Genomic DNA, 27500 nt, shown 5'->3' with positions numbered 1-27500 from the left:
TTATCTATTTGCAGAAGTTTTAATATGTTGTTTCGATTTAGCAATCCTTCCTGGTTTTAACGATATGAAATAAAGTGTACTAAGTAAAGTATAAAGTGATATATGACCAAAAATATGAAAGAGTATGGAATGCAGAGAATTTTGCCGGCCTATGTGACGGGCTGTTGTGAAAACACCCCGTGACGCACGTCAGGTATCCGTTTTCTATGGATAGGAATATCAGGAAGGAAATTATTCGATAGGGGAAATTGTCCATGGGAGAATCGTCGATGTGGGACATATTCACTTTGGGAAAAATCAACGGGGGAAATCGTCCAGAGAGAAATAAGTCAATGGTGGAATTGTTTATGTGGAAGATATACAAGGAGAAGCTGTCTTGCTGTCTTACACTCGCTGGCATACTTTGCTATTTATCATGACCATCTCTCTGCCACATTAGCCTCCCAAGTAGTAATTTTCATTACTTCTTGGACATAGAGTAATAACTTTAACGAAATCCACAGAAATGTGTCATAAATCCATCTTATTCATATCTCCTTTATGATTTTTCATTCAAACTATAGACTGAATGTTTTTTAAAGAAATGCGAAAAAGAAAGGATGCAAAATTGACGGTTGAATGAGAGAGAGAGAGAGAGAGAGAGAGAGAGAGAGAGAGAGGTGAGGAAAATGGGACATGGAAAGATTAAGTGATTCAGTACATTATGAGCAGTCTGGAGTCTCCGCGGTACTTGCTGCTTCATAACTCGCAGCAGTGAGAGGCAGCAGAGTGGCAGGGACTGGCGCTGTGTGTGCCATATAGAGAGCTGAGGAACACTGAAATAGCGAGCGAGTGACGGGAAGTGTGGCTGTGTGGCATTTGGTGTATCTAATTAACGGGGAGGAAAAATTGTTGTGTTTTGCCTCATCGCTATTGTCTTATTCTTCATAAAGATATTTCTTCTTCATAAATACTTTGAGTTTTCACAGTAGTATTATCAAGTGCGTTTATGATGATGTCTGCTTCTCACTTTGATTTTTTTTTTCTCATTAGCGGTACAGAATTTGTCAGACAATTACTGGAATCGTAAAATTAGCCTTGAAAATGTTCTCAATGTTTTCATCTTTCCCAGAGCAATTTTTCTTGACAAGCGATGCTGAAATAATGTTTGGAAAGCGCCGGGAAATGCTGCATTTATTTCATTGCCGTACATAACGTTGTTCAGAGGCTTGGAACGGGAAATTAGTCCAGTGTAGTGTATTGGAAAAAAGAAAGATCTGCTCATTTCTGCCACTTTCGAGTCCTGGTAGCTTGATGATCACTTACTTGCTTCTCGTGATCTTTGGTGTTAGCATTGGCGGCACACAAACCATCCATCGGTAAACACTACTAAGTCAAGCCGAGAATAGCCTCAGTATGTGGTAGTGGCTTTGACTCCCTTTCATCCACCAGCCGTCACTCCAGCCAATGTTCATTCATGCTCTCTCAATCACAATTCGAACTTTTCACATATCAAATTTTTCTAGCTTGTCAGAACGAATGGAAAGAATTAAGAGTAGGAAAATATTCACGTCACTGTCAGTCATATTTTCATGCTGGTCATTTATCAGTGGTGTATTTTATCCAGACCATCTGATGTATGTACCTCATTTTCCATCACCATCAGCCGCGCTTTCATCACCTCCATCACCACCTGTCACCTCTCATCCCCGTCTCATGTGTAAACCTCTCTACTCCCATCGCTATTATAATGCACAGTCACCTCAGTACCGCGTCGCCTCCTCCTCACTATGGCATTGTAGATTATTCATAATTTTTTCGGGATATTTTTGACGCAATCTTTTTTATATTATGTTATTATGTTTATGATTATTGTAATATTTTGAAAAGTATTCTCATCCATGAAAGAAACTCTAATGAACACGTGACTAATCATCGCTGCGGCTTCTGCAAACTCTTCATTTGAGATTAGAGTGTGTAGAAAAAAATATAAGTCAATAATTTGCCTCACCATGTGTGTTCAGATCATTGTCACTCCCACCACCGTGAAACACTCATTGCACTAAATAATAAAGTAGTCATTTTTCCTCCTTCTTGGTCATTATAGAGAATACAATCATTATCTTGTAAACAGTATTGTGCAACCACATCACATCTTAACAATATTTCTCCACACCTTGAGCTCCGTAATAGATTCAATATTTGTCACTGGATGTGAGGTTGGTGTTTGATAGTGAAAAAAAAAAAACCGCCTTGTTTTGAAGGTTCATTTAAAAAGTTCGAGGCGGCGGCATGCGGCAAGGGCCTGGCTGGCGGCACAGCGGCGGGTCTCCAGAGAAATTACCATCTTTGCTCAGCCAAGCCGGTGGTGTGGTCTCCAGGCGCGGGGCGAGGTTTAGTGATGACTGTCTGCTTCTTTTGTCCCTGGCCAGCTCACCGTCTCCTCTTTATATACTTGCTCTGTAGAGACCAGGCACGGAATTAGGAAGTTAATTTACTGTTGAAAAAAAAACGGGAATTGTGAGAGATGTGTATAAGCTGGACTTGAACGGAGATATCAGGCAGCCTCGAAGAATCTCTGCAATCTGAAACACTCGCCTTCTTCACGGGAAAGTTGAGTGTCTCTCTCAAAAAGGATATTTCCCAGTGGAAGTGAGCCATTTACGGGGTCCCAATATCCGGTCTTCATGTCCTCCAAACAAACGAGTCACTCCTCAGCAAAAGCCGCACATCCCTCACCTCACATGCCCAGAATATGAAAGGCTTCCTACCCACTGCGGCTCTACATGCGCTATACGCAAACCTCTTTACCATAGTTTTGCTTGTAATCTGAGTAGTGTAGTGAGCACAAAAACATACGGTAGTACATTAAAAAAGCAGAATGTTTACAAATGACATTCCCTGCATGAAACAATCTTATTAGGACATAATTATTTGTGACTGAAAATCTTTAGCAATTTTTTTTCCTACGCCATCTTATTTTCCTCTTCCTCCTCGTCCTTCTCCTCCTCCTCAAAAAAAAAAAAAAAAAAACAGTAATTTTATACCTCTTTGAAGGAAATCAAAAGGTTGTTAGATGCTGGAAAAGTATGATATAGAAACATTTCAATTCTTCTTACTGAGAGCAGTAATGCGTTATGAGGCTTTCAACTCTTCAATTCCAAATCTGTGGCTTCATTCCTTCTGTTCCCATCGCGCCGTTCGAAAACTGACGCGGAAATAAAACAGCATCACTTATGTCAACGTTTTCGGAAGAGGAAATTTTATGTCCTGTCTGTTTTGTTTACTAGTATTCTGCTCGAGAGCAAAATAACAACTAAACCCAGCAACACGGAAAGTAAAGTGTGTGTGTGTGTGTGTGTGTGTGTGTGTGTGTGTGTGTGTGTGTGTGTGTGTGTGTGTGTGTCTTAGGGAGAGAAGGGTTGGACGCACATTAATTTAGAAACTTTCTGTGTTTTTTTTCAGGTTTACTTCATAATAACCCATTACTGTGAAAGTTGGGACAAACATTTGACGCTTATTTTACCCAGTATCTTATTTAATGAAACGTTAAATCTCTATTTTTTTTTTTTTTTCACCCACCCTTGTTTCCTTCCCTCCCACAGCGCTTTCCTCTATATTCATTTTTCCTTCATTCATACATTTATTCAATCATTCACTCCTCTCCCTTTGTTTTTCTGCCTTTTTTTCCTCCTTTCCTTCTTTTCCTTCTCCTTTTCTTTAGTTTATTCATTCCTTCTTTCAGTTTTTCTCCTTTCCGACGCTTCTTTATTAAATTTCCACCTCTCCTTCCGTCTCCTATTTTCCTTAAATGCGAGCTTCTTCCTTGTCTTTTCAGGTTTCCTTTATTCTTTTAATCTTCCTTCCTGTTTCCTGACCTGCTTCCGTCCCATTCCCTACTTCCTCCGAGCGAGACGTTTCATTTGCCTTTTGTCTCTCCTTTCTTCCTTCCTTCCTGTTAATGCATCTAATCCTTACATCATTTCAACCTTTTATCCTTTTAGTTTACGTTCGTCTTCAGTTTCACTTCTTTGCCTTTATTAACCTACTTTTACTTTAATTTTATATTACTTTAATTTTATTTCTTCTTTCTTGATGCCCCTTTGTGTTCCTCTCGTCATCTCCAATCTTGACAGTGTGGGGTTTCATAAATTTCGTACAGGTGACATGAGCGAGGTTATTAAGATCAGTAGCAGGGACTGAACCAGAAATAATGGGTTTAAGCTTAAAAAATTCAGGTTTAGGAGAAAAATGGGAAGAAACTTGTTTTCAAAATGATTGATGAGTGAAACGGACTGAGTGGTCATGTTGTTAGTGCTGAGTCAATAGGGAGCTTTTAAAAGAAGGTTAGATAAATTTATGTATGGGGATGATAGATGGAATTAGGTAGCTTTTCTCCTACAGGGACTGCTACATGTAGGCCTGACAACCTCTTGCAGATTTCCTCTTTTCTTATGTTCTTATTCCTTTCACAGTCCTGGGGAAAGTGGCAGACTCAGAGTTAGTATACGCCAGGGAGGCTGAGTAGGAATGAGTAAGGAGGGAACAACATAATCTTTTAACATTCCCCACATTTGCCTTGTTTCTTCCTGACGGACGATGTGTTGGGAGTCATTGAACTGTGTAGTGCAGCAAATCATTACCCAGAGAGAGAGAGAGAGAGAGAGAGAGAGAGAGAGAGAGAGTATACACTATTGATGTCGTTGTTTAATTTTCATAGGCTGTTCTCTGCCTTTATTGCTGTATTTTTGTGTGTTTTATGTGATACGTTTCTCTCTCTCTCTCTCTCTCTCTCTCTCTCTCTCTCTCTCTCTCTCTCTCTCTCTCTCTCTCTCTCTCTCTCTCTCTCTCTCTCTCTCTCTCTCTCTCTCTCTCTCTCTCTCTCTCTCTCTCTCTCTCTCTCTCTCTCTCTCTCTCTCTCTCTCTCTCTCTCTCTCTCTCTCTCTCTCTCTCTCTCTCTCTCTCTCTCTCTCTCTCTCTCTCTCTCTCTCTCTCTCTCTCTCTCTCTCTCCTCATCAAACGTTCATTTCCCACGCAAGGGTCAGCGTATAATCGGCCACGTTACCTCTCAGTCCCGCGAGGCTCCAGGAGATCGGCTATAAACTTTAAGGAAAAATACCGAGCCCGGGGGAAAGGAAGGAAGTGAAAAATCGTTCCTACTGGTGAAGTGTGCAAGTGTCTAGAACACGGTTGCCTCTCCGGTCTTATTGGCAGTTGGAGAATTATTCACTCTTTCCCTTCCCTTGCTTCCTTCCCAGCTTGCTTCCTCCAGCTCTCCGCGTGTTCACTCCCTCTCTCAAGTCAAGGGTATTAGGGTTCATGAAGAAGGCCGTAGCTTCGAGGATAATCTGAGTAAGGGACATGCTATTTATTTGGGGTTTTACTTGTCCTAAAGTAAAAAATATATCCCTCTTGTTTTCAGGCACTCGTAGGAGGGGAACAGGCCAAGGGGAAAAAATCGTGATAAAAAGGAGAATAAACACAAAGGTACTGGTTCTTAAACAGGTTCAAAAGAGTTACCTAAATGAAAAGGATAATTGTCTTGAAACCTCCCTCTTAAATGAGTTCAGTTAATAAGAAAATGAAAATAGAAAAGGCAGGGAGTTTCAGAGTTTAACAGAGAAAGGGATGAATGTTTGAGAATTCTGGTTAATTCTTGCATTAGAGAGGTGAACAGGAGTGAAAAAAAAAAAAAGAAGCTTTGTGCATCAAGGCCGCGGGAGGAGAGGAGACATGAAGTTAGCAAGATCAGAAGAGCTATTGCCGTGAATATACCGGTAGAAGATAGCAAGAGATGTAACATTGCGGCGGTGAGAAAGAGGCTAAAAACAATCAGTCAGAGAAGACTTGATAAGGTGAAAACTCTTAATTCCACCCTTTGGCCGTGTTTATTTAAAAAGATTAATAAAATAAGAAGAATGATTACATATTGAGAACTCCTAAGAAACCCAAGTGATATTTCAAATGTACATATAATTTTTTTTCTTAATAATGAACATTTACCTATCCACACTCATCTACAATTCCTTTTTTTTTTTTTTTTTAACATTTTGGGACTAGTCTCTTGAATTGCTCTGTAGCTGGAATAAAAGGTAGAATTAATCTTCTTTTTTACTACAAAGAGTGTTAAGTAATATTTGTTACGCCTTCCTTACCTTTTTTCTTGTTTACTTGAGAGAGAGAGAGAGAGAGAGAGAGAGAGAGAGAGAGAGAGAGAGAGAGAGAGAGAGAGAGAGTGATGAGTGAGTGAGTGTGTGTGTGTGTGTGTGTGTGTGTGTGTGTGTGTGTGTGTGTGTGTGTGTGTGTGTGTGTGTGTGTGTGTTTTCATGGGTACCCTGTATTTTCCTTCATTGTTTGTTTAGCGTTGACTCACAGAAGAGGAAGTGTGTGTGTGTGTGTGTGTGTGTGTGTGTGTGTGTGTGTGTGTGTGTGTGTGTGTGTGTGTGTGTGTGTGTGTGTGTGTGTGTGTGTGTGTGTGTGTGTGTGTGTGTGTGTGTGTGTCTGTTTGTGTGTGTGTGTGGAGGTCTGTCTACAAACATAAAACTTTCCAGTCATTTTCTGTTTAGCAGCGGGCATTGTATGTCAGGAGTTAGTTGTATCGTTCACCATTCACTATTCATGTCACTTTTTTAGAGAGAGAGAAAATAAAGCGGGTACGAATTCTATATCCTTCCCATCGCTTGTTGTTTCCCCTCCAAGAACACCTTCCAACAAAAACGTGTATTACCAAGGATACATCACAAGGGGAAATCTTGCTTCATGTGTTATAGAAGACATTTCACGGTTTCTCGGAGAGGGTGAGGTGATTGGTGATAATAGTGGTAGCGGCCATCGTGTAGTCTCTTGAGAAAATAAATGGATAAAGTCACATACAGAGTGGCAATATCGTTAGTTTCACGTCAAAGAAATAAAAAACATTTAGACACTAATAGCGATCAGATGAAACAGATCAGACATGCTAGTTAGGATTTGTTTCAGTTATTGAGGACCAATGCATTTGTTTTAGCTTGGTCCATTTTAATCATAGTTGTGTATAGGTTTATTGTATCTTCTAAGGACCATTGTCGATAGCTGTATCTTAGGCTCACTAGAGCATGAACCAGGTGGTGGGCTTCTTACAGATGCTTAGAATTATTGCAGCTGTTAAGTCCTTCAGTACCATGACGCGTTTTCATGTTCATTCTGCTTACTGTTTGGTGATTTTGTATAGCTTCAGAGACTTATGTGGGGGGATTAAAACAGTGAAGACTGTGGCCATTAATCTTCTGACCTCCATAGATCTTTCCTAATGTTTATAAAATTGTCTAATCATATCCAAACTCAAAGTAAAAATGCGTCCCAATACTGAAGGAGTTAAAAGACCACTGCAGTTGCTTAGGACCACTGAAGTTGTTTGATCTCTTTTGTTGAACCAGATGCTTGAGGCAGTAAGTAAGCTTGTTACAGCTGCTAGAGACAACTCCCTTGGTCTCACCTGAGGCTGCCAATCACTTGCCAGAAAGTTTCGTGAGTTTCAAGCAAAAAATGAAAACAAAATATGACAGTGATGTAAGGGACAAACGGATATAATACGAGGACGTAAACTAAATTCTCAGATTCAGTAATGAGGATAAGACAAAAGTATGGGTCCATATTTCAAAAGTAATATTCAAGAAAACATATATGAAGGAAAGAGTTCTGAAATATAATGGTAGATGAATGAAGCAGACTCAGTAATCAGGTTATGAGTGGTCAGAGAAAGAGATACGAAAGAAAAGGAAATCACAAAAGTAAGGTAACCTTTATAAAGATAACAGGCAATTTTTACTATACTTTCCCTACATCACAACCTGTTTTTGGTACATTTTTCCTTGGAATATAAAAGTGTCACGACCACTCCGCTCTCTAACATTGACTGCCTGGAAAGTACCTCTGGAAAACACACATACAATATATAAATGAACCTAAAGGATGAAGAAATGATGGAAAAAAAATATACAAAGGCATACATAGAAAGACAAAGAACAACAGGTCTTGAGGGCTTAACTAGACCATCTGTAAAATCATCCCTTACTAACAGCCACTGGATGATACAAAAGCAAACAAGATATTAGAAGAGAGAGGAGAAAGACTAGGAAAAAAGTAAAGATTTATGAAAACTGTCCTACACTAGCTTGTGGACGAGACGAGACAGAAAAAAAAAGGGAAGAGGAGAAAGAGGAGGAGGAGGAGCAGGAGAAAGAAGAGAAAAATACGTAAAAGAATAGAAAGAAAGTCTCTATTTAATCCAACTTAAGCTCTGGAGTCATTCGCTTAACGGCATCACATGGAGTGCAGGAGTGACCATCGTTTTGGGGATTAGGAGGCTGTTTTCTGGAGCCGCGGTGTATTCCCAGGAAGGTCAGCGGGGACGAGGCGCTGCTGGTGTTGATGCTGCTGCCAGGGTGCCACTCACGCCGCACGGATATTGAGTGTGGCCAGGAGATGCGCCGAGGTGCGGGTCTGCTCCACTGTCCCTCAGCAGTTTCAGGATATTCTTTTCTATTGGTGGTGGTGGTGGTGGTGATGGTGGTGGTGGTGGTGGTGGTGGTCTTATTGATGTTGTTCTTTAATTCTATCACTGTTGTTGCTTTTTTTGTTAATGTTGTTGATGTTATTCGTGTTATTGTTGTTGTTGTTGTTGTTGTTGTTGTTCCTGATGCTGTTATCATCATCAACAGCAGCAACAAAAGCAACAACAACAACAACAACAACAACAACAACAAAAAAACAACAAAAACAAAATAAAAACAACAACAACAACAACATTAAACTGGTGCCATGGGAAAACTACGTTATTGTTTTCCTATTTAGTTATCAAATGAAAAGTTGCACAATAACGAGAGAGAGAGAGAGAGAGAGAATCTGCTTTATGTGTGTGTGTGTGTGTGTGTGTGTGTGTGTGTGTGTGTGTGTGTGTGTGTGTGTGTGTGTGTGTGTGTGTGTGTGTTTAAAGATATTTAACTGTATCCATTCTTTCGGAGTGAAGCTACTAGATTTTTTTTTTTTTTTAGTTTCTCCCATTTTCTTTGTGTCCACCATGTTTACTTTTATCCCTACTTTTCATCCATCCTGGTATCGAATTACTGGAGTTCCATTGCCTCTATCACTCACGTCTCTTCCACATTCAGTTTTCAGTGTCTTTATTTGGGAAGCTAAACATTCTCACCACTTTCAGGGATCAAGTTTTGCTCATTCTGTATTCATGACTCTTTGTGTTTATATCTGCTCTTGACAACGTATCTTATCTCCTCATTAGTTACAGTCTATTTACTCTCTTATATCTTGATTAAATCTCTCTCTCTCTCTCTCTCTCTCTCTCTCTCTCTCTCTCTCTCTCTCTCTCTCTCTCTCTCTCTGGTAAGTTACATAACGCAGGCTTTTCCAGTCCCTTTTTGGAAGACTTGGTTCTTTATTCTAGCTACTGTTTGTACCTTTTCCAGATTTCTTTCATCCTTTTCCTGGAATGAGAAGGCCGCACCAATGCACCATTATAGGGGAGTATGGTTCTGCTACTACTATTTCTACTACTATTGCTACTACTGCGACAACGACTTCTACTACTACTAATACTGATATTAATACTACTGCTACTATTACTGCTTCTACTACTGCTCTCATTATGATTTTTCCTCATCAGTAAGTTCGTGTCATTGTCCGAATTATCAATGGAAAAATCTGTATATACTTCAAACATGTATTAATCTCCTTTTCAGGTGTTGGATTATAGTTTCCATTCATAAATGTTCTGGCGTCTCATGTCAATTAATTCAAAGGCACTAATGGACTAATGGACTTTATTGGAGCTTTCAGTTAAGGCTATTTTTTCATCATTTTAGTGATAGTGAAAAAAAAATCTACATTATTGATGAGGCGGATATGAAATGAAAAAAAAAAAGTAATCTCGCCAGTCTTTGTAGAGTTATTAAGAAATGCTGCCTTATTAACATTTGTGACTCATCAAACTTCTGTTACGAAAGTTGATATGTATACCTGTTCGTGTGCATCCTGTTTATGTCTGTCTGCCAGTCTGTCTGTCTATCTGTCTTTCTTATCTCTCTCTCTGTGTCTTTTTATCATTAAGTTTCTCAGTCTGTCTTTTGAATCAGTCTATCAGTCTGTCTATCTGTCTTTTTGTCTATTTGTTTACTTTTTCTTCCTTTCATGCTTTATTTATTTATTTTTGGATGTCTGGCTGTTTGTCTGTTTGTCTGTCTTTCTATCTTGTGTGATGACTAGCGGTGTAGCAAAATATATCTCAGTTTAGTAAAAGGATTTTCTATATATACGCACGCCTGTGTGTGTGTGTGTGTGTGTGTGTGTGTGTGTGTGTGTGTGTGTGTGTGTGTGTGTGTGTGTGTTCAATGATTTCTTACGCTCCCCCTCAGACGCAAGAAGGGAACACTGAAAGAATTTTAATGAAGAGCTAAGGTGACGTAAGAAGTACACACAATCAACCTTCATCCTTCTAAAAGACCGAGGTGATGTTTGCTTTCATAAATCGTTCATGTGGTGTGTGAGAGGAATAACTCCCTTCAGTACCACGATGAGTTTCCATATTCATTCTGCTTACTATTTGGTTGTTTTATACAGCTTTAGATATTTAAATGAAATGATCTAATCGTACACAAAACTCATGGTAAAAATGCGTCCCCAGTACTGAAGACTGGGATGAGAGTGAGGGTGGCAAACCGCGAAATATCCCCCTCGTCCTCCGAGCCAGATATCTCTCCTTCCCTGGTGTCTGCTGAGGAATCTTCATGAATATTTAAAGGGCACCCGCGAAGCCCCTCTAGATGGATGGGGTGGGAATGCCTGCCACGTGAAGCCTCCCTCACTGAATTGTCAATTAGAAAAAGGAAAAGATACGTCACCCTTCAGCTTAATGCATCGCCTCTTCCTCCTACTCCCTCTCCTACCTCTCCTCCTCCTCCTCCTCCTCCTCCTCCTCCTCCTCCTCCTCCTCCTCCTCCTCCTCCTCCTCCTCCTCCTCCTCCTCCTCCTTCTTCTCCTCCTCTTCCTTGTCTTCCATATTCTCAGTTTTTTTTTTTTTTTATACGTCACGCCTAAGCTTAATGCATCGCTCTTCCTCCATCTCCTCCTCCTCCTCCTCTCTCCTCCTCCTTCCTCCTCCTCCTCCTCCTTCTCCTCCTCCTCCTCCTTGTCTTCCATATTCTCAGTTTTCTTTTATACGTTAGTCCCAGCTTAATGCATCGTTTCTTCCTCCTCACTCTTCTCCTCCTTCTCCTCCTCCTCCTCCTCCTCCTCCTCCTCCTCCTCCTCCTCCTCCTCCTCCTCCTCCTTGTCTTCCATATTCTCAGTTGTTTTATACGTCAATCTCAGCTTAATGCATCGCCTCTTCCTACTCCCTCTCCTCCTCCTCCTCCTCCTCCTCCTCCTCCTCCTCCTCCTCCTCCTCCTCCTCCTCTTCTCCTTGTCTTCTATCCACATTTTCAGCCTCTTGTTCTAGTTCTTGTTTTTTTTTTTTTTTTTTTTTTTGTAATTGTATCTTTTTTTTCATCTAGTTTCTTTTTTTCTTTTTCAGTGTTGTTTTTCTATCTTCTTTTTTTTTCTTTTCTTTATTTTCTTGGTATTATTTTTTTCTTCGTCTTCGTTGTCGTTGTCTTTGTTGCTGTTGTTGTTGTTGTTGTGGTTGTTGTTGTTGTTGTTGTTGTTGTTGTTTTCATTATTTTATTTTTTTCTCATTATTATTATTATTATTATTATTATTATTATTATTATTATTATTATTATTATCTTTTGTATTATTTTCATCTCTTCCTCCTCCACCTCATGCTTTCCCTCCTCCTCAGGTAAAGACAGGCTTCTCTCAGTGAACATCCTATAGCGTGTTGCCATTATTCCTCGACCGTCCTTCTCTATTCTTATTTCTCCTCTCATTTTCTTGCCGTTACTTCTCCTCCTCCTCCTCCTCCTCCTCCTCCTCCTCCTCCTCCTCCTCCTCCTCCTCCAGCCCAAAAGGCGTATATTAGGTGCATGAGTCTATTCAAGCCAGTATCGTAAGGAGTTCCATTATCAGGGATCGATTTGAATGCGTCCTTGTTTTCAGCCACACTGAGGTCCAGGTACTTTGAAAGGCAGTGGTTCAGAGAGAGAGAGAGAGAGAGAGAGAGAGAGAGAGAGAGAGAGAGAGAGAGAGAGAGAGAGAGAGAGAGAGAGAGAGAGAGAGAGAGAGAGAGAGAGAGAGAGAGAGAGAGAGAGAGAGAGAGAGAGAGAGAGAGAGAGAGAGAGAGAGAGAGAGAGAGAGAGAGAGAGACAGAGAAACGGGGATAGACAGACTCTCACTTCCGGATAAACATCACTGGCTTAATTTTCCACAAAAATTACAATAATTGATTGCTAGTCAGTCACACACACACACACACACACACACACACACACACACACACACACACACACACACACACACACACACACACACACACACACACACAAATGGCAAGCCTCTTAATGTAGCCCCTGTTCACCTAGCACAAATAGGTACGGGATGTAACTCGAGGGGTTGTGGCCTCGCTTTCCCGGTGTGCATGTTGTGGTCTCAGTCCTACCCGAAGATCGGTTTATGAGCTCTGAGCTCGCTCCTTAATGGGGAAGACTGGCTGGGTGACCAGGAGGCGACCGAGGTGAATTACACACACACACACACACACACAATTCATGTTGCTTATTAATCTATTCATTGTTCTTTATTTGTTTACCTTCACGTGTCCTTAAGTTTTATGTCATTCTGTCAATCCTCACATCTTCCACGCCACCTTTCATCGTACCGCGTCCTCTATCAACCTTCGCTCTTAGCCTTATATTCCTCTTTCTTTTTGTGCCTTCATTGTCTCAAACATAATCTTATATTCACCTTTCCTTCCTGTCATTCTCAAGTGTACCCTTTCTGTTTACGTCTGGTCTAATAGATTCTGAATTCTTGGAAGCGTGTCCCTCTATCTCTCCACTTCAGTTTCAGCCTCTTCAGTACCGTGATGCATTTTCCTGTCCATTCTAGTTACTATTTGGTGATTTTGTGCAGATTCAGAAACTTATGTAAGAATTAAGATAGTAAAGACTGTGGATATTAATCTTCTAACTACTATCATAGATCGTTGCTAATGTCAATAAAATCGTCTAATCATACATAAAACTCAAGGTAGAAATGCGTTCTATTACTGAAGGGGTTAATTCACCTTTTCTGGAGTTGGCTGACTTCATTTCTGCAGCCTTGGCGTCTTGCATGATTGACTGCTGTTGATTTTGCTGCTGCGTTTGATTTTGTGTTTGTTCTTGTCTACACGTTGAACTATATCTAAAATCTTTGAAGATATGTTGGTTAAGAGGATAAATATGGGTAAAACTACACACACACACACACACACACACACACACACACACACACACACACACACACACACACACACACACACACACACACATCATCATCATCATCATCATCATTATAAAATATACAGTTCTAAGTCCTATCATTTCCATTACAGATATTGACATAACATTTCACTACTGTCCTTGTGAAGTAGCGGTAGGAGTGTCGGTGTATTTATCATCCTATTATTGTGTAGCATCAGTGCCCACACACAAGCTGGAGGCGTTGGCATACTGATATTCCAATGCTTAGAATAACTACATTTTTTTCACTAACGTAGATAATGCTGAATATTCCTTTCCCCACTTCTCATTATTGTTCGGTGTAAGTTCATGTGTTGGGGTTTACTTTTGACATGCACCTTTTTAGATTCTATTGCCTGTCCTCACTCTCCGCCTGTAATGTTGACACCCTACTGGACCTCCTCGGACTTACTGACAGTGTTCACCCTCACCTGGGAAGCCAAAAGAACAGGATTTTTTTTTTTTTTTTTTTTTTTTTTTTTTGTGTGTGTGTGTGTAATGGGAAAAATTTGATCAAGGGTAACAAAAATGATAAAATAAAACGCCCACTTAAATTCCAACCTCTCTCTCTCTCTCTCTCTCTCTCTCTCTCTCTCTCTCTCTCTCTCTCTCTCTCTCTTTCCTTCATTGACAGTGGTTTCCGTGAGTCTCGACCTCTTTCTCTTTTTTCATGACCAAGTTTTATCTACCATGTTTGTGCTTCACATATTCATGTATTTCTGTGTTTATTTTTTTGCTCACCAGGTCATCAATGGCAAATGTCCCTCTTCTTGTATTGAACTTGTGGCGTGTCAGTCTACTTTTGATCTCTCTCTCTCTCTCTCTCTCTCTCTCTCTCTCTCTCTCTCTCTCTCTCTCTCTCTCTCTCTCTCTCTCTCTCTCTCTCTTGTTTGTTTTTATTTCACTACGGTAATAGCTGTTTATATTTTCTTCTATTTGCCGAACTGTCAGCAAAATGTGCTTTTAAGAAGGATGTATTTACCATGTGTCATCTTAAACACAGTTTAGCAATACATTGGTGTCCCATAGAATCCATTTTCTATACTGCCAGTCAAGTAACACAAAAAATGGTTCCTACATGGCTAACTCAAACTTTCTCAGAGTCTTTGATGGTGAACTTCTCTATTTTAAGTCTAGTACTTATGCTGAAAGAGAAATTACATTTTGGAATCAAACAGAACCACTAAATCATAACTTGTTCAGTAAAAACTGAAGACTAACCTGCTTGAAGGAGCTAAGCGCGCCATTGATGCGAAGTGTGTCGGCGGCAATAGTGGCGATGCCCTCTGAGGTTGGATGCGTGCCACATGACTCCTGGCGCGGCAGGTATCGTAGCGAGCCGGAGGGTTTGGGGTGGTGGCAATGGAGGCAGGTTTCCGGCTGCGAATGTTGTCGGATAATGCGATCCCGATACAGGGTGGGCGCCACCACCACCACCTCACTCACGCCGCCCTGCACTGACCGCACACTCTCGTGGGACGGCGCCCGCGGCAAGTGAGAGCACGAACACCGAACCTGTGGCGCCAGAAGGCGATAGCCGCGGTACTCCGGCCGCGTACTGATATCACGGGAGTGGAGTTCTATGTCGGGGACGGAGCGAGTGGCACCGGCGTCGTCGGCGCCACTCGTGCCACACCTCTGGCTGAGAGAGGCGTGTGCAGAAGGAAAGTACGTGGTCATGACACTGTCGCCGCTGTCGGCACTCTCGCCCATCGTGATAAGTGGCCGAGGCATGGTGGTGGACGGCTGGTCCGGCTGGTCCGACTGCGGGACCAACAAGTTATCCGTACTGAGGGCCCGTGAAGCAGAGCTGAAGGGTGTCACCATCACGCAGCCTTAACCACGCCCACACACCCAGCACGGTATGATCGGCAGCCTGCCGGAAGGCGCGCCATGGTGCAGGAGGCGGCAAGCAGGTAGCGCGAGGCACGAGGCACTGTGGTGATGTGTTGAGAGGCAGCGGGACCGTCCTCCCTGCGCCACGACGCGTGCTGCCTGCAAAGACACACATCATTATATCAGGACAGAAGAGACAGGAGATGGTGCGGGCTGGGGAGAAAGGAAGGGGTGAAAGAAGTGGGAGGGATTGAGGAAATCATCTACGAGATCAATATTTTCACCTTAAAACACACTACCAGTAGTGCATGAAATATTCAAAGATATTTTTATGTGTAGGAGGGGCAGAGGCATGCCATGCCCACATCACCTGCACCACCATCACTACAGACATACCTGGTCAAGAAAATTGAAAAAACATGAATCTCAAATTTTTCATGATGGTTTGGAGGTCAATAGTTATGTTGGCTGACCTGGAATGTGTTCGCGACCATGAAGAAAATATTTAAAAAGAATTATTCATTTGAACTTTGTTTATCTCTGTTCACTTATTTTTGTTATGAAATATGATACTATGCAATACAATATATGCCGAGCACCACAGCAATGGATAGATGGATATACAGATATGTATATTGCTAATGTCTTGTTATTAGATTGTACCACGTGATCTATACATGTGATATCAAGTGTCCTTGGAACGAAGCTCTGGCGCTTCCTAATGTTCGGCCTTACTGCCAGTGTAGCAAACAAATTAATAACAAAGGAAAAAAGAAAAGTCTATAACAAAACATTGATACTTCTTGAAAGTGTGTGCAAGCCAACATCAGGTATACGCTCGGTGTACTACATACCTCACGGCACTACTGGAATGTGGACCTGTAAATACCTTTTTTATTCATCTGCTTATGTGCTTGTGTGTGTGTGTGTGTGTGTGTGTGTGTGTGTGTGTGTGTGTGTGTGTAGGTGTAGGTGGGTGTGTATGTGTAGGCGTGGAAGTGGCTAGATGATTGGAAGTGTGTGGGCCAAAGTAAAGCGAAATAGGACAGCCTCACTCACATTATAGATTCATCATATTAGCTCAGACCATATTTAATCACGACCAATTTTATGCAACTGATATTTTCTTTCCATCGTCAAATTATAGCGGTGCATGAGGCCAGAGTCGATATGTTGATTCGCCTCTATATTTATTACCAAATTTACGTGCAGGTTCCTTCTCCGCTTGCTCTACATGGTGGCCTGCGCGAGCCTCGTAAACATGGCCCAGACTTGCCCACCAAATTGCGAGGTACCGTTTGGAAGTACCATTTTTCTTTTTCTTTTTCTTCTTCTTCTCGATCCATAGCATTTGGGTTTTATATGAATTTTCGTCTCTGTTTCATTAACCATTGTTTGGCTATTAGTATTAACCGATAAGCCGTTTGTTACTCTTCAACGGGAGCTCTGTTGCTTAACCCCTTCAGTACTTCGCATATTTACCATGAGTTTTGGTTATAATTAGATTTCATTGACATTAGGAAATATCTATGGAGGTCAGAAGATTAATGCCCAGAGCCTTCACTATTTTAATCCCCACATAAGTTTCTGAAGTATAAAATCGCCAAATATTAAGCAGAATAAATATGAAAACACGTCCTGGTACAGAAGGGGATAAGGATGTGTGAAGGCTGACGGAACTGTTTGCAAATCGTCCACAATCTTTTCTGCCTTATTGACATTGCCTGTTGTTACATCTATCCTCTCCACGTCCTCTTTGAATAAGCCTCTGTCAGTCTTCTATCAGTGACCAGTTTATGATCTGTTGTTGCGGAAAATATTTGGTCAGTTTTAGCTGGTACCAGAAAATAAACCTTAGTTACATCCCGCTAGAATGCTGAAAGTATGAGGATGTATAGATCCAGATACAGTTTTTTGTACCTACAGTAGTAAATAGACATCGTTTCAATTGTTTTTATTTCCTTTGCCTTGATTTATTGTCAATTATTTACTCATATATTTATTCATTTACTTTATTCATCAATGTAAAAGTTTGCCTATTGTTATTTTAAGGTTACGTTTCCAGATGTTATATTATTTTTTGAGAAGCAACATGAATTAATAACATTCCCATTAATAGCGCAATTGTCTTATTTTAAACCATCACCACAATCATAAAGAAAAAGTAAATTGAATAGTTTAATAAACGCCATTAAATCGGGGTACAAATTGTCAAGGAGTAACACCGAAACATTTAATGAAACTCTCCCATCAGGCACAAGGAACAAGGTGGCGTGCAGTGAACACACCAATACGATAGAACGAACCAAACCTTTCAAGCTTGCATCCGAGAATGAGACCCTAGGCATGTACGAGTATTTCAGTCCATCCTTTCTTGCCCGCTACCGCACCAAGTACAGTTCCCCGTGTGTGTGTGTGTGTGTGTGTGTGTGTGTGTGTGTGTGTGTTTCAAAGAGCAAATCTATTTCACATTATCTCATTCGCCATTCGTTTACTTTATGTGGGTACGTGAGAGAGAGAGAGAGAGAGAGAGAGAGAGAGAGAGAGAGAGAGAGAGAGAGAGAGAGAAAGAGAAATTTCAAGTGCCGTTATTTTTCGCTATTAGTGCATCACACGTCAAAATAACTATACTGTGGAGTCTGCAGCTTGGAAATTATGCGGATATTGGGTAAAAATCTAAGAGCCATAGTATTAAACAACCCATTACATCGATAACCTAATCGTGTAGAAAATTGCACCGCTTATTCATTTATGTTGTAGAGGAAAGGAGAAAGGTTTACTTGACAATATGATCGTGGATATTTTCTTTACGTTCGTGTGTGTGTGTGTGGGGGGGCTGGCGGGTGGGGGAAAGAGGTGAACTAATAGAAAGACAAAAAAAATAATGCTTGTTCTTCTGTGGTGTTTTTTATAAGATGATTATTTTCCTTCTAGTAATTTATTCAGCTTTCTTTCGCAAAGTCTATTATCGTGTTTTACTTCGTTTATATTTACATATTTGCATTTATTTGTATGGACCCAAGACTTCCAGACCAAGACCCTCCTGAGGCTTTGCTTAATGGCGGTGTGGTATTATATTCTTATTTTGCATTCAGTTTTAGAAGCATTTTTGTTTCGCTGAATTGTTCATTTCTCTTAAGAATAAATATTTGCACACATACTTTGTAACGAGAAGGTTTATGCATTTATTAGCATTCGTCTCATTTTGGATTAGATGTTGTAAATTACCACAGACAACTTCACATGGTATGGTGTTTTTTTTCTTTCTCCTTTTTTTTTAGAATAAAACGCTTAAAGGTAGAAAAATAGGAACCCACATAATGATGAGAACTTATTTCTTATACGCTTAAAGGCTTGGAAATGAAACAGCAAAGTTTACCACAGTTAGTATTAAATGTATGAAATGAATCGGTTGAACTGGCCATCATGTATCAATGTTGTGCATGAATAAGTCGACTTGACGATACAATTATATATTTCACATCATTTCTGGACGCAAACTGAAAGTATTACTAGGAAATTAATCACATTCTTGGACGAATCTCCCTCTCGACTTCTTGCAACATTTTTATGAGTGTCAGTGAAGTTTCAAATAATTTTTTCTATTCTAGTTTCAATTATGTGTCATTAGTGGAGAAGAAATATCAGTAATGAATATTCATATGACAATTACAGACATGGGCATATCAACTCATTATTCCCCTTCTCATATTGTCAACTATTGTCTCGTCTTTAAAAGTAAATTTAATGAGACCTGAAATCCTTCAAAAAATGCGAATGAACGTGTTTGAGAAGTTACCGAGTGTTCATGCTGATCTTGTCGCTGCTGAATCTCAAGCAAGAGACGACAGTGGCACAAGAAAAGAGCAAAAATAATCAGCAGTGAGACCGTCCTTGATCATTGCAGATTCGGTTTATCCACTCTGCAACTATAAACCACAGTATCGATTCCTCATATCACTATTAACTGAAGTCTCGTCTAGGACCTTTAAAATACACTTAAAGCTTAGAAATATGGACCAAAATGTGTAGGAAGTTACCGTGCACACATTTACGCCATATCGGCTGTTGTATCTCAAGAAAGAGACGAGTGTAGCACGAGGAAAGCAGCAAAATATAAATGTCTACCTGAAAGAGGGTTTGTTTTGCCTGGTAGTGGCGCCTGAAGAGAAGGACCGGGATTCCTTGTCACCATGGCAACCACAACACCCGCCTTTTATTTGTCCTTCGCCGTGCCACCTCCCTCCACCGTCCCGTACTCCACATCCGCACTTCAGAGGGTGACTTACACCCCAGCGTTTTTACACCCTTTGTTTTTCATTAGGACCACTCGTATTTTCAAAGGCCACGGCTCTCATGAATATTGTCCCATTGGTGGTGCAAAACACTTGTTAACTTATCACTTGACTCATGAAAGCGCCACAGAAAATCGGAACTTTATCCATTTGAGCATAGTAAAAGTTGTCGGATTTAGGCGATACAACTATTTTAGTTTCTTCACTGTTGTTTCGAATAACCTTAATTACTACCCACCTTGAGACACCTTTACTTGTTCTATTGTCACCTTTGAATGCAAAACCTATTTATTTATTTCCTGTAGACGCTTGTAAAGTTTCCATGCGTAGCTTTCAGTAGAGTGAATTGTGGCATATCGGAATGAAACTGTCGAGAAAACATCCATAAACATTACTAATGGCACCGTCATTACTTCCATTACCGTCATTGCCATCAACATCACATCATGGCCACCAGCACCAGTAGACGAACAACACAAGTAGCAAACAGTGTTACGGTTTTCTTGGAAATTAATTGATATTGAGCGAAAATAGAAAAGAAAATAGTAACAAAAAGGTTCATAACGCAAATCAAGTATATAGATTTGCCAAAAATAGAAAACTGATATATGTGTTTATTTGGGTTAATGTAAGTTACGTGGGTCGAGTTGTCATTACTGTTTTAACGTCAACGCGTCTAATCATAGAACACTAAAATGCCTTTGGAAATTAAATCATTGTTACACACACACACACACACACACACACACACACACACACACACACACACACACACACACACACACACACACACACACACACACACACACACACACACACACACACACACACACACACACACACACACACACACACAGAGAGAGAGAGAGAGAGAGAATGCGGAGGGTTTTCTGATTTGTTTTGACGTATTGGGATAATTAGGACCTTATCTTGAGACAACTGTAAAAAACACATATACAAAAATACCAAGACGATAACCAAGATAATGACATTTCAGAGTCCTGGGCCAGAATCAGTCAGGCAACATTCGTACCATGTTTCTCATTAGTAGCAGGAAACAAAAGATGAAAGATAAGAAAAAGAAAAAAGAAAGAGAAAGGAATGATCTTGACTTTATACGCTGCTGAAATTTTGATGTAAATAATATAAGCTACATCAGTTACTGCATAACGAATTTCATTCATATTCTGTATTGACAAGATTCATGGCTTTCTCTATTAACCCTTTCATTACCGTGACACGCTTTCATATTCTTTTTCTTTACCATTTGGCGATTTTATGCAGCTTCAGAAACTCATGTGGAGATTACGATGGTGAAGACTCTGGTCATTAATCATCTGAGCTCCAAAGACACTTCCTAATGTAAATAAAATCGTCTAATCATATTCAAAACTCCTGGTAAAAATTCGTCCCAGTTCTGAATAATTCTTAGGTGTTTGGGTCTCTCTCTTGAAACAGTCCGAGTTTTCATGAGGTGATATACAGCTCAAGACTTGAGAGATAATTATGAAAGGCAAAGATCCGTGTGTGTAATCGCTACATCCATTTGTGTCTACTGTACTATTTAGAATGCTTTTCCTCTTTCCTCGTCCGTCTGTCTGACTTGTGAGCTTTTGCACTACGATGATATCAAGTTTAGAAATGAATAAAACAGCATTCATTCTGATTGGCCGATAACGTAAGTTGCAAAATAACGAGATTTGGAAAAGCCTAACTCTATCAAGTCATCACCAAAACCTATAATTCAAGAGTCTGAGTGGGACCAGCGGGGGGGATATCGTTCCGGACTGTGCAGTTTTGCCCCTAGATTCCACTTTCGCGTGAGCACTGAGCACAAGGTAGAGCGGTGTTTGTTATTTTCTCTCAAGATGTTATTTGTGTTGCATACTGTGTAGTTCCTAATACTGTTTACCTTTCCCACCTTTTCTGTTATTCATTTGTACAAATTAACTCTTCCATCTAAAATAGCAGACTTCCCTGTAATTCAAGATTCAGATAAAGAGTTTTCTAAACAGATTATTTTTTTAAATGTTCTCCCTGTGACCTCATTTTCTAAAATCCTGTTTATACTATTATCTTGCTCATGAGAAAATCAAGATCTAATCTGAACCATCTTTTACCTTGGCTTTCAGGAGGTTGTCGAAAATACTTACTGTCTCATATTTCGTTTAACTTTGTTCATATGACACAATCGGTATTAGTGCAAATCTAAAGAATTCTTCACGGAGAGTTGATTTAGCCTTTAATGTATGTGGTTCTATATTGGCCTATCTCTGTCCCGTACTATTGACTCTTGTTTGTTATCCAAATACTCGTACTTCATAATAGAGTTTTCCTTCTTCTGCCTCTTTATTATTGTGAATCCTATTGATACGACAATCACTCGTGATAGCCTTTCAAGTAGCTCAGGATTAACTTCCTGCTGGATAAACATTGCTCTCTCCGTGTAGCCAGTGTTGATTCGTTGAAGGTTTATTTCTTGATCTTGAAAGCGCATAAATGAATTTAATGAAAATTGATAAAAAAGGGAAAAAAATTCCCATAAATGTAAAGAGGTCGCAGTACATTCCACGTCCCCAGGAACTTATAATAGTGCTCAAGATGAGTACAAGTAGCTTCTCCACGTCACGCACCATCTCAAGGGTGCTCACCAAAACAAAGATAGGATCTTGAAAAAAAAAAAAAAAAAAACTGATATCGAGCAACATCAAATTAATTAAATTTTAATATATTTATTATCCCAAATATGTCCTTTTTTTGCGTAGTAACTGAAATGAACAAAATTACCCCCGTTCTCCGCTTATAAAGTAACCACAAGGAAAAGAAGAGGAATGTGAGCCACGCTGCAAGAAATGTTCACCGCATCCCGCTTTGCAGTTCCTGGAAGGGCGGACTGGTATGGATACGGGCGGCTGAGCACGACGGTTCAGGATCCTCGTGATGGAGGCTGCTTATCCAATGGAAAACTAACGAGCCGTCTCTCATGTAAGGCGGCAGCAGACGGCTCTCGGGGAAAAGGAACCTGATCAGGGAGCAACACGGGAGCTCCAGGGGGACTGAGTGAATGAAGGAAAGGTAATCTGGAAATTTTAAAGGACCACCAAATATATAAAGAAGTAAAGGAAGAAGAGGAGAAGGAGGAGAGTGTGGGGGTTGGAGGCTGGGGTTGGGCAGGAGGCTGAGGAAATATCATGAGGAAATGAAGGGAGGGAAGATCAGGTATAACGATTGATAATGACTGATGATAGTGAGTCAAAAACTTGAAACGAACGGAAATGAAGTCAGAGAGAGAGAGAGAGAGAGAGAGAGAGAGAGAGAGAGAGGATAGGCAGCCAATCAATATCTACCTTCAAGACGCTACTATGGAGACAAAATTCTGGGAAAGAGGCGAAGACGTGCTGGAGGATCGGATATATTCGTGCCGGCTTACCTGAGTAGGGTGTTACTGGAACGAGAGAGAGAGAGAGAGAGAGAGAGAGAGAGAGAGAAGTGTGTGTGTGTGTGTGTGTGTGTGTGTGTGTGTGTGTGTGTGTGTGTGTGTGTGTGTGTGTGTAGACCATATCGTTACTGGAAATAATAAGCTTCTCAAACCGACAATACTTTAGTTTTGTGATTATCTGGAAATTTATTAACATTAATATTTTAATGTGGAGAAAAAGTAAGCATAATAATGATGGTAGGAACAACCGGTAAAGGCTTATTCGGATCTTGACTGATTCGGACTTTGCTGATTCGGCCCACATAATAGCCTGCATCCAGAACAACAGCAACTAACAACAATGATAATAATGGTAATGAATACGATAATGATGCAGCACCGCCATTACCACCACCACAATGAATAACAGCACTAGCACTAACACCACTACCACCACAGCCACTCACTACCACATCCAACTAACACCACCACCACCACCACCAACACCAACACGCCTTCCCATCGCGGGTTATCGAAACCAGGGAGCCATAAGACGGAAACAGGCAGAGTTACACCTGTTGATAGCAGTCCCAACGTGGCTTTTACCGTAAACCTCTCGAAGCTAGCAAGACACGACCGTACCCATTAGGCGAGGAACCCGAGACTCCGGAAGGCGAGGGAAGCCTAACCAGTTCCTCGAGGTGATCTGAGGGAATGCTTGGCGCTCCATTTGGCGTCGCTATTCCTGCCTAACAAGCGCGACGAATTCAGACACGTGTGGATGGATTGATAGTCAGCGGTCTTATGTTTGTTAGTTCCTTCAGGTAAATTTCCCCTGACGAATATTAGATCGATGAAATTTCAACTCCTCTCCAAAAAAGATATCTTTGTAAATTTCCCACGACGAAATATTTCATTCGATACAATTTTATCCTAGAACTTTCTCCAATGTCAAGTTGTGTTAAGTTTTGTTCTGCTAAGTGAATTTATGAAGTGGGAATAATAATTTTCTGGAAACTTTGTGTGTGGAATATCCTTGGATGGAACTTACATGATACATTATGCATAGTTTGGTACTTGTAGAGGGAAGCAGGAGATTAGTTAATATGTAGATTATGGAAAACACCGGTCATATCATTATGCTACTAGAGTATATGGTTACTTAGACAGCCCTTACACACACAAACGAGAAATTCGAGGTAGATACATAACTCTGGTGACACTTGTAAGGATAAATCGTATATGAATAGACAGATGCACTATTTAGGTTCCGATATATATAATGGTTCCACGCATGTGTCAATAGAAACCGCAGAGTCAAAGAAAAAGGAATAGACGAAGCATTGCTAACTCTTTCAGTACCGTGACACGTTTCCCTATTCATTCTGGTTACTGTTTGGTGATTTTATACAGCTTCAGAAACTTACGTGGGGAATAAAATAGTGAAGATTCCGGCCATTAAACTTCTTACCACCATAAACTCTTCGAAATGTAAATAAAATCGTCTAATCATAGCCAAAACTAAAGGTAAAAATGCGTCCCAGTTTTGAAAAGGTTATTGACTAGACACGGGCAGCGGAAGAAATATTAGTGGCTTTGGAAAGAAGAAATAAGAGAAATATATCATTGACTATTAGAATTTACTGCGTTAGCTTACTGAATATGCTAAACTTATAAATTTCTGCTTAATTACAGTTCATCAGTTTAGGCATACATAAGTTGCATTCATTTATAATAGATTTACAGAAAAGTGAAAATTTGAGGTGCACTTTATCACCACAAGTCCTAAGTTATCCCTTCCCCACAACTCTGCTCTCCCCATCCATGAACGTGTTGCTCTTCTCGTCAAGATTCTACACTTTTTACTTTAGATTGAAGAGTGTAATGTAGCAAAGCACCTATCATGACCTGAGAGATCTCCCATCGTTTGTCCTTCGCTTAAATTCTTCGATGGCTTTAGCTTTTGTGTGTTTGATACCCTTGCCAGTGAAGATTAATGCCAAGATATGATGTACTCGTGTAAATTAACGAAGGAAACTTAGAAAGAGGATTATAATACAAAGACACTAAGGATTTACAAAAGAGAATTGGATACACAAAAGTCTTGAGCGTACCGGAGTTGTTTTGTGCAAGTCAACAAGTCTTTTATCCGTTTACTTATCTTTTGTTCTTATATTGTTTGTGTACCAACATGGATCGGAGCTCTACGTGTTAGTCTTCAGGTGCCAGAGCTAGCCCATCATACAAGGCTGAGTAATAAGATGATAATGTAGTAATGAAAATGTGAAATATGACTCACTGACGAAAATTACATAAAATATTAATGTTGTTGTATGAGTTTGGATTAATGAGCCAATGTGTGTGTGTGTGTGTGTGTGTGTGTGTGTGTGTGTGTGTGTGTGTGTGTGTGTGTGTGTGTGTGTGTGTGTGTGTAAGGGAGGGAGAAAAGAAAAAAAATATTTAGAAAATTTGGAAGAATTGTTGTTTGTATGTATATTTCAGGAAGTTTGGTATATGAAACGAAAGTAGAAGAACACGCTAAAGAATTTTTGAAGTAGGTGGAAGGACAGCAATTCATGATTTTTTATGAGGTACAATAGTCCTGTTTAGCTGCAAGTAAAATAATTAAATGAAAAGTAATTAAATTATATCATAGGTGAGCAGGAAGCCGAGGCAGTTCTCTTAAGGAAATTAAAAACTTTCAATATGTTCTAAATATTTTTACCCGAAGTAGAAAAAAATGTCTTCCGTAAACAATTCATATATTTTCCCTAAGGAACTTTCTTCAAGTATAATTCACGTTTCCATTTTCCTAGATTTTCACTTCTTGTCTTTCCTTCCTCCCTTTTACCATCTTCCTTTGCCTACTCTCATTCTTCTTCTTCCCACTTTACATTTGATACGTGTTTTTTTTTTTTTTTTCTTTTTCCAGTCAGTCACAGCGAGCAATCTTCCCGTTTCCTTTCAAGCCAAACATATTCTCCTCTTGTCTTTTCGTCTCGCTTCCCTTTCCTTTTCGCTTCCCTCTTTTTATACCTACAATAAGTTCTCCTCCTGACTGAGACTTCCCGACTAAGAGGGATTGGCCACTTCGGGATGACGATTCTTGAGTAACGACTGGGAAGCGAGAACATGAGGGTTACAGAGAGCAGGTGGAGAGGATAAAGAGCAGAGAGGAGAGAAAAGGGGAAGGTTGTTAAAAGGTTAGAAAAAGGTCGAGAAGAATAAAAAGGGAGAAGAGAGACGTGACGGAGGAAAAATTGCCTTGGCGAAGAAGAAAAAAAGGAACATGGAAGAAATTGGAGGGAAAAGGGAGATGGAATTGACTTGTAAGATCTCAAGAAAAAAATGCTTTGAAAAATTAACGAAAGAGAGAAATAGAATTATAGGAAGACACGAAGAGGGTGAAATTAATTTGGTAATAAAAGAAAGAAATGGAATTGAGAGATGAGGTAACTTTTTTTAGGGGAAGTAAACATCAGAGGGAATGAAAAAAATAAATAAGTAAGAAATGGAAGTTTGAAAATAAGGCAAGTAGAAGAAATGAACGTGAATGAGTAAACAGGTAAAGAAATAAGCTTGGAAGGAACATCATCTTAGTGATTACCTCAGATGTGAAAGAAAGGAGGCGAACATAGAAATACAAATGAAATAAAGGAAAACTATGCGCATGAAAAAATAATAAATCTTACAATCAAAAAGATGAAGTTAAAAAAAAAACATTATTCTTGAAAAGGAAGAAGCGGAAATGAATAACATAAAAAAATCAATGGAAAAAACTGAAAACTAAGCAATGGAAAAATCAAATGAAAAGAATATACACTAAAAACAATAAATACCAACATACACAAGTAAACAAAAATACATAGATAGAAGGATGAAGAAATATTACCTTTAACCCCTTCAGTACCATGACGCGTTTCCATATTCACTCTGCTTACTATTTGCTGATTTTACACAGCCTCAGAAACTTATGTGTGGGTTTAATATAGTCAAGACTGTAGCCATTAATCCTTTGACCTCAATAGACCCTTCCTAATGTCAATAAAATAATCAAATCGAACACAAATCTCAAGGTAAGAATGTGTCACAGAATAGAAGGAACTATAGAAAAAATTCAGTTGTGGTTAGTTAAGAATAAGAAGAAAGAAAAATTACGAGAGTAGGTGAATAAAGAAAAAAAACTAACTTAGACAAATGAAAAAAGAATAGGAAAGGAAGAAAAAAAAGGATAATCTTGAAAGTTTGGAGGGAATAGAGATGGATGGAGTAAGAGGAGAAGGAAGGGAAGAGGAAGGGAAGGGGCAGCAGGGAATGTAAAAGGCGTAAGGAACCTGAAGAATGGGATTAGATTTTTTAGTGCAGTATTGATTCGCCATAAATTGATTTTATTTCCTTCCATGAATTGACTGCTCAAAGGAGTCAGATGTGGAGACAGAAGGAGGAATGGAGGAGGCGGAAGCAGAGGACGAAGAAAGAAAGACAAGTAGAAGAAAGAAAAAGAGAAAGAAAAAAAAAGAATGAGAAACAAAGAGAGGAAA

General features: G+C 39.9%; 1 protein-coding gene across 1 annotated transcript in view; it reads right to left on the bottom strand.

The window, feature by feature from the left end:
• The window catches only part of LOC123505141 (small conductance calcium-activated potassium channel protein-like), a 746606-nt gene that overhangs the window by 478272 nt on the left and 240834 nt on the right, over positions 1–27500 (bottom strand). The window contains 1 exon segment of the mRNA XM_045256256.1: positions 14632–15405. Within this exon segment, the coding sequence (XP_045112191.1) occupies positions 14632–15237 (606 nt within the window). The 5' untranslated portion in view covers positions 15238–15405.

The sequence above is a fragment of the Portunus trituberculatus genome, chromosome 17, assembly GCF_017591435.1.
Source record: "Portunus trituberculatus isolate SZX2019 chromosome 17, ASM1759143v1, whole genome shotgun sequence".
In the NCBI taxonomy this organism is placed as follows: domain Eukaryota; kingdom Metazoa; phylum Arthropoda; class Malacostraca; order Decapoda; family Portunidae; genus Portunus; species Portunus trituberculatus.
The sequence above is the reverse complement of the archived record's forward strand: the minus strand, read 5'-3'. Positions and strand labels throughout refer to the sequence as shown.